Source organism: Diceros bicornis, chromosome 38 (genome assembly GCF_020826845.1).
Source record: "Diceros bicornis minor isolate mBicDic1 chromosome 38, mDicBic1.mat.cur, whole genome shotgun sequence".
In the NCBI taxonomy this organism is placed as follows: domain Eukaryota; kingdom Metazoa; phylum Chordata; class Mammalia; order Perissodactyla; family Rhinocerotidae; genus Diceros; species Diceros bicornis.
Genome location: NC_080777.1, coordinates 3,143,669 through 3,149,167, shown reverse-complemented (window position 1 = coordinate 3,149,167; position 5,499 = coordinate 3,143,669). Strand labels below are relative to the sequence as shown.

The 5,499-nt window shown below is 50.1% G+C and overlaps 1 protein-coding gene across 1 annotated transcript; it reads right to left on the bottom strand.

Annotated features, from left to right (window-relative positions):
* Positions 1 to 1,552: 1,552 nt before the first annotated feature.
* On the bottom strand, positions 1,553 to 4,442 carry MAP1LC3C (microtubule associated protein 1 light chain 3 gamma). Its single transcript, XM_058533887.1, has 4 exons — positions 4,385 to 4,442; positions 4,229 to 4,284; positions 3,952 to 4,058; positions 1,553 to 1,799 (listed from the first exon to the last, which is right to left on the bottom strand). The coding sequence occupies exons 1-4, from the start codon at positions 4,440 to 4,442 to the stop codon at positions 1,553 to 1,555; spliced, it is 468 nt and encodes a 155-aa protein (XP_058389870.1).
* Between the last annotated feature and the right edge of the window lie 1,057 nt (positions 4,443 to 5,499).

Genomic DNA, 5,499 nt, shown 5'->3' with positions numbered 1-5,499 from the left:
GTTCTTGGAGCACACGTTCTCCAGCTGCTCTTTCTGAGGATGCTGCCTCCTGGAACCCACACTGAGAGAGCCCACGTGGAACCACTCCAGCCCACAGTCCCAGCGGGGCCCAGCCCTGAGTCATCCCAGCCCAGGGGTCAGACAAGAGAATGAAGAAGTCTCCAGATGATTCCAGCTCCCAGCTGTTCAAGTCACTCTCAGTCTTTCAGTTCTTCCAGGCTGAGTCCCCAGACTTGATGGAGCAGAGACAAGCTGTCAACACTGCGTGTGTGTGTCTGTGTGTGTGTGTGTGTCTGTGTGTGTGTGGACTCTGAAATCCTTACCCACAGACTCCATGAACATAATCAAGTCCTGATGGTTTTATGCACTGAGTTTCGGCTGGTTGGTTACATAGCAGTAAGAAAGTGAACACTGCCCACCACAACAAGGCAGCTGAAGCCCCCCTGCTCTAGCCAGAGGTTGATGTAGGAGGGAGCTACATCAGAAAGGATCTTGGAGACCAGACAGAACACAACAGCTCACTCAGCTACAACCCAGGCAGGACTCTGTACTTGCAGTGTGACGACAATCTTCGACAGGGGGTTCAAGAAAGACCAAGGTCAGGCAGAAGGCAGAGAGCAGGAGCACTGGGCAGGGCAGTCAGGTGGATGGTCGTTCATTATTTGTGCTACTGCTGCTAAACCAGACGCCCCACCGTTACCGCATTTGTCGAGATCTGCTGTGCTCCCCGGTTGACGCTTGTCTCCCTGTGGGCCAAGTTACCGTGAAGGGCCTCTGGAGCTCAAGCACTCAGCGGGTACTGGTCAAGCAGAGTGACTTCATCTAAGATAGGGAACCCAGCAGAGGGCTGAGAGCGTGGCTTCTAAAGCCAGACCCCCGATCTCAAGTCCCTGTAGACTGAGTTGTGTGAATCTGGAAAATGTTCTTGGCCTTTCTGGGCCTCAGTTTCCTCGTCTGTAAAATGATAACAATAATCAACCACGGAGAGTCAAGATGAGCCGCTAATACACGTAGAGTGCTTAGAATAATGCTGGCACAGAGTAAATAGTCACATGGGCTAAATGACTTTCTATTGAGAAGTTACACTTGGGCATAAATCTGTGCGGCAGAGACAGACAAAGGAATATAAGAGGAAAGAAGGGGGTGGAGTGACCCTATGGAAATACCAATAATCTCTCCAAGGACACAGGGAAGCTCCCACGGGCTCCACTCAGTTCCGCAGAGACCGTCCACTGGCTGAGGTTCTCCGTGACCAGTGCACATGGACTCCTGCCCACACGGGGTGAAATCAGACTCCCCAGGAGCCTGCCGCTTCCTCCAGGAAGACACTTAAATACATCTCCAGCCCACCGCACAAAACCATTGCACAACTTCACCGTTTCTTACTCAGAAAAGATGGAGTATTTACAAAATTCCCGAGAGCCACCATATTTTCTTGGTGAGAGAGAGAGAGCGCAAGAGTTTTCTGGTCGTGACTGGTGCCCATCACCGTGGTGGCCCTGCCCGGACCGTCCACACACACAAGAGGAGGCCACCGGCACCAGTGCAGCCGTTAGAGGTCAAGGTGTTGACATGGGCTAGAGAAGACGGCAGGGTCTACCCCCCGGGCTGCTCCATCCCCGGGGGCTGCCGACGCCAAGCCCCCAAACACCTCCTGGGAGGCGTAGGTCACGTACAGGAAGCCGTCCTCGTCCCTGTAGTCCCTGTAGATCTCAGCCATGGTCACGCTCATGCTGACCACGTTCCTGTTGTTCACCAGCAGGTAAAAGGCTTCAGGGGCCCCGAGGACCATGCGGCTCCTGGGATGGGGATGAGGGGGTGGGCAGGAAGGGAAAGTTAACCTGGCAGAGAACGGGTTCCTGACCCAAAGCCTTACCTTACCTAAGTTTGGCCAATGTAAATATTTTTCCCATGAGAGGAGAAGCCCTTATCTCACAAACTCTAAGGGCGTGGTTCTCTTTCTCCACTGTGCTTTCCAGTTACCCAGAGGGGCCTGTTGAAAGTCACACTCCTGTGCTCCACCCCAGAGATTCTGATCCAGTTGCCCTGGGGAGCAGCCCCGGAAAAGTCTGCAGGATCATGATGCTCAAGAAGGCTGAATTGCTCCCTACTCCTTCCCTGGAGATTTAAGATATGACAAAATCTCTTAGTTCGGCCAAAAAGGTGAGGTCTTCCCATCCTTAACTAGGAGATATGCCAACACAAAAAGCTAAGCAAATCAGCCCCTCTTTGCTCTGAAATTAAAGGTAGGTGTTTCCCCAGAGCTACAAAGGTGATCACAGTCTCTTCTGGCATCTCGCTCTCAAACACCCTTGGAATAACGTTTGCAAGGGACCTACTGCCTCCAAGTGTGACCGTTCCTCCTCCTGCCGCTTCTCCTCCTGCATCAAGGAGATAGAGAAGCAGCAAAGTTCAACTGGACATGCTTTAAATGTCAAGGTCAACCTGAGTCCTAATTCTTCCTGGAGTAGACAATGGCATGACAACGTAAGTATGTAGGTGAAGGCTCAGGTCACCTGAAGCTCAGTTCCATCTGCTCTACTCCATGAGGAGACACCGTCTGCCCACTCCAGTCTCAGAGCTCTGATCCTTCCGGAGAGCTAGGTCTGTCAGTGGGAGACGGGGTGGCTGGAACCTGAGTAATTTTATACCAGATAATCTCTCCCAAAATAACCCCAAAGGTTTTAGCTCTGACAATTGCATGATGGTCTTCGGGTCAAAAATAACCATTCTGCAATGGGAATGGGTGGAGATGGGAATGAGTGTGTTGCCATCACCTCTGAAGGAAACTCTGTTCCCAGAGTCTGCACCTCCATCTCTGTGTTTTGCCACACTCTCTTTTGGTGAGGGTTGTGGCATCCCTAGGGGAGAAGGTTGTGGGCAGGACTTTTGTCTATTCTGTTCATGCTGCAAACATGGAGCCCAAATAGCACCCAGAACACTGTTGGTGCTCAAGAAACATGGTGGACCATCAAACGTTGGGATGGGGATGTGGGGCAGGGGTGGCAGAGAAGATATGAGGGCCCGTGACTGGGAAGGAAGAAAAGAATGGCTCTCAGAACTCAAAGGGTTTGGTTTTTGTTTTTGGCGGGTCTTTTGGGGAGTGGGGGAGGGGAGGTCATCTCAAGTTACATCAACACTTTGGGATCTAATCCTGACTCTCATTCTCCATTGGCCCTCCATTTGCACTGGACTAACATAAGCTTCGCTGAGGACAGGAAATCCGGATGCTTTTAAATAACTCATTAAAACAAATGAAACAGAGACAAACACATATTCATAATGAATTCTTGAAGAAACAAGTTGCAACAGCTACCCAGCTTCCAAGGGCCGGTCCCACCAGACTTTCCAACATTGTGAAGAATTACCCACCGAGTTATATTCACGTTACTCCCAAATTATTTTTATTGAATCCATGTGTCAGGTGACACCACTTAACCCTCTTAAGCTTTAAAAAGAGCTGTATTTTCTTCGCCGTGCCTGAACCCAAGGGAGGAGTGTTTGGGGACACTTTCCTTGTCCCTCTCTCAAAGTCTGAGCGGTCCAGGGAGCATTCGCCCTTTGCAGGGTGCCCACTCCCCAGGCACAAACACACTTAAAAAAGGTACTGTGTCTCCACTGGGAAAATGCAGGCTGGGTTTTAAACACTATCAGAAGGAAAGGATCTTCTGTTTCAGAGCCAAGACTACTTTAGAAAATTCTTAGAAATGTTGGCAGCTCTTACTCTCTTTGGATTCATTATCCGAGGGATTCTTCCATCTGTTTAAGATAGATTAATTCTCAGAGCATCTTTTCTGGGCTTTACAGAATCTAAAAGGTGAATCACAGAGAAAACTTCTTCCTTCTCTTCTCCTGGAATGCCCCCATCCTCAAAACCAAACAGACTAAGAAAGCAACAGAAAAAACCCAGGGCCGCACAGCGCACGCCCCCACGGGTACCTTGTCACCTACCGGATGATGCCGAGGAACTGGGTCATGGTCAGCTCCTGGGGGACCAGGAACTTGGTCTTGTCCAGTGGGGGCAGGACCTGCTCCCTGGGGTAGCGCTCCACGACCACCTGTCAAGAGAGTCAGCCCCTAAGAACGTGGCCCAGCGCTCTCAATAGCTTAGAGACCTACAGCAGGGAGAAGAGTGGGCTTTTTGTTCTTCTTCTCATTATTTTTGTTTTTTGGGTTTTTTTCCAAGAACAGAGTATCCTCCTTTTCAAAAAGGATCATGGAGTCTTACCGGGATCTTGTTTGGGAACTTTGCCCGGATTCCAGCAACTTCTTCTTGTCTGGTTGCTGTGAATATTTCAAGGACAAAAGAATAAGTAAACAGCAAGAGAAATCTGTATCCTCTCCCCTCCCTCTGCAACCCAGACAGCTGTGCCGAGAACTTTACCTAAGCTCTTCCTCTGCTTGAAGGGTCTGAGGCTTGCGCTTTTCTGCGGAGTCTGCATTTTCCTCAACAGCTGTGTCTGTGTCTGACTTGAAAAAAAAAAAGAAAAATCCCACAACTAAGATCTAGTTCATTCCTCCAGCTGCTTCCACACCGCCTGCAGGAGCCTAAAGGAGGCCCTTATGTGGGCTGCGTGACATCAGGCCTCTCCCGCCCTCCCTCCCCACCCCCTCCCCCTGCAGGAGGAGGTCGGGTCTGAGGATGGAAATGGGACAGCCACTTGCTTGTTGGTCGGAGACAGTCGCTCTGCTCACAACTGGCTCAAGATATTTCTTTGCTGGAGAAATTAGGGTTCATAATAAAATCAGTGGCTATGTAACCAAACAGCCTAGGTCTGGGCTGAGGACCCTGGAAAGGCGAAACTTCCGTTTGCTCAGGACATTTCGGTCCTTCTGTAATGAACCACCTTGAAGGAAGGCCAAGATGCATCGCCTGATGCTGAAACAGGCTGCATAATTCTCGCATCAGTCCTTGCCATTTTTCACAGAAAGAAATCTATGATCAGAAAGGCTAAGGAATTTGCTCAAGGTCACAGAGCTAGTAAGAGAGGCAGTTGGGCGTAAAACCCAGATTTGGTGCAAGGTAGTGGCACACCACAGGATATTCTGTCATTTTATCTTTTCTGCCATAGCGCAGGGAAGGAAGCACAGTTACTCCCAAGATCTGCCTTTAAGAGATGAGAGACAGAGGCCCATGAAGCTGAGTGATTTGGCTGGGGTCAAATGACTGGTAAGAGGCAAGACACAGCTCTCCTCGGTCCGAGAGTCCGGGGCTTGCCTCCAGATACGTGTGCCCATCCTTGTGGACCTTTAGAAGCCGAATGAGCAGAAGGCTTACGTTTCCTTCAGTGATTTCCTGGCACAGCCATTCAACAGTGGAGAGTCTTCGAATGAACAGAGTGACGTAAAGGAAGGTGATGGACGTTCTCCACATCAGCTGGGTGCATCAAAGGGAGCAGATGGCAGGGCTTTATGTTAATGATCAGGATGGGCATCAGGTGGTTAAATGGTGGCATCACTGAAAAGAGAAATGGCTCTCTCTGTCTCTGATGCCCTTTA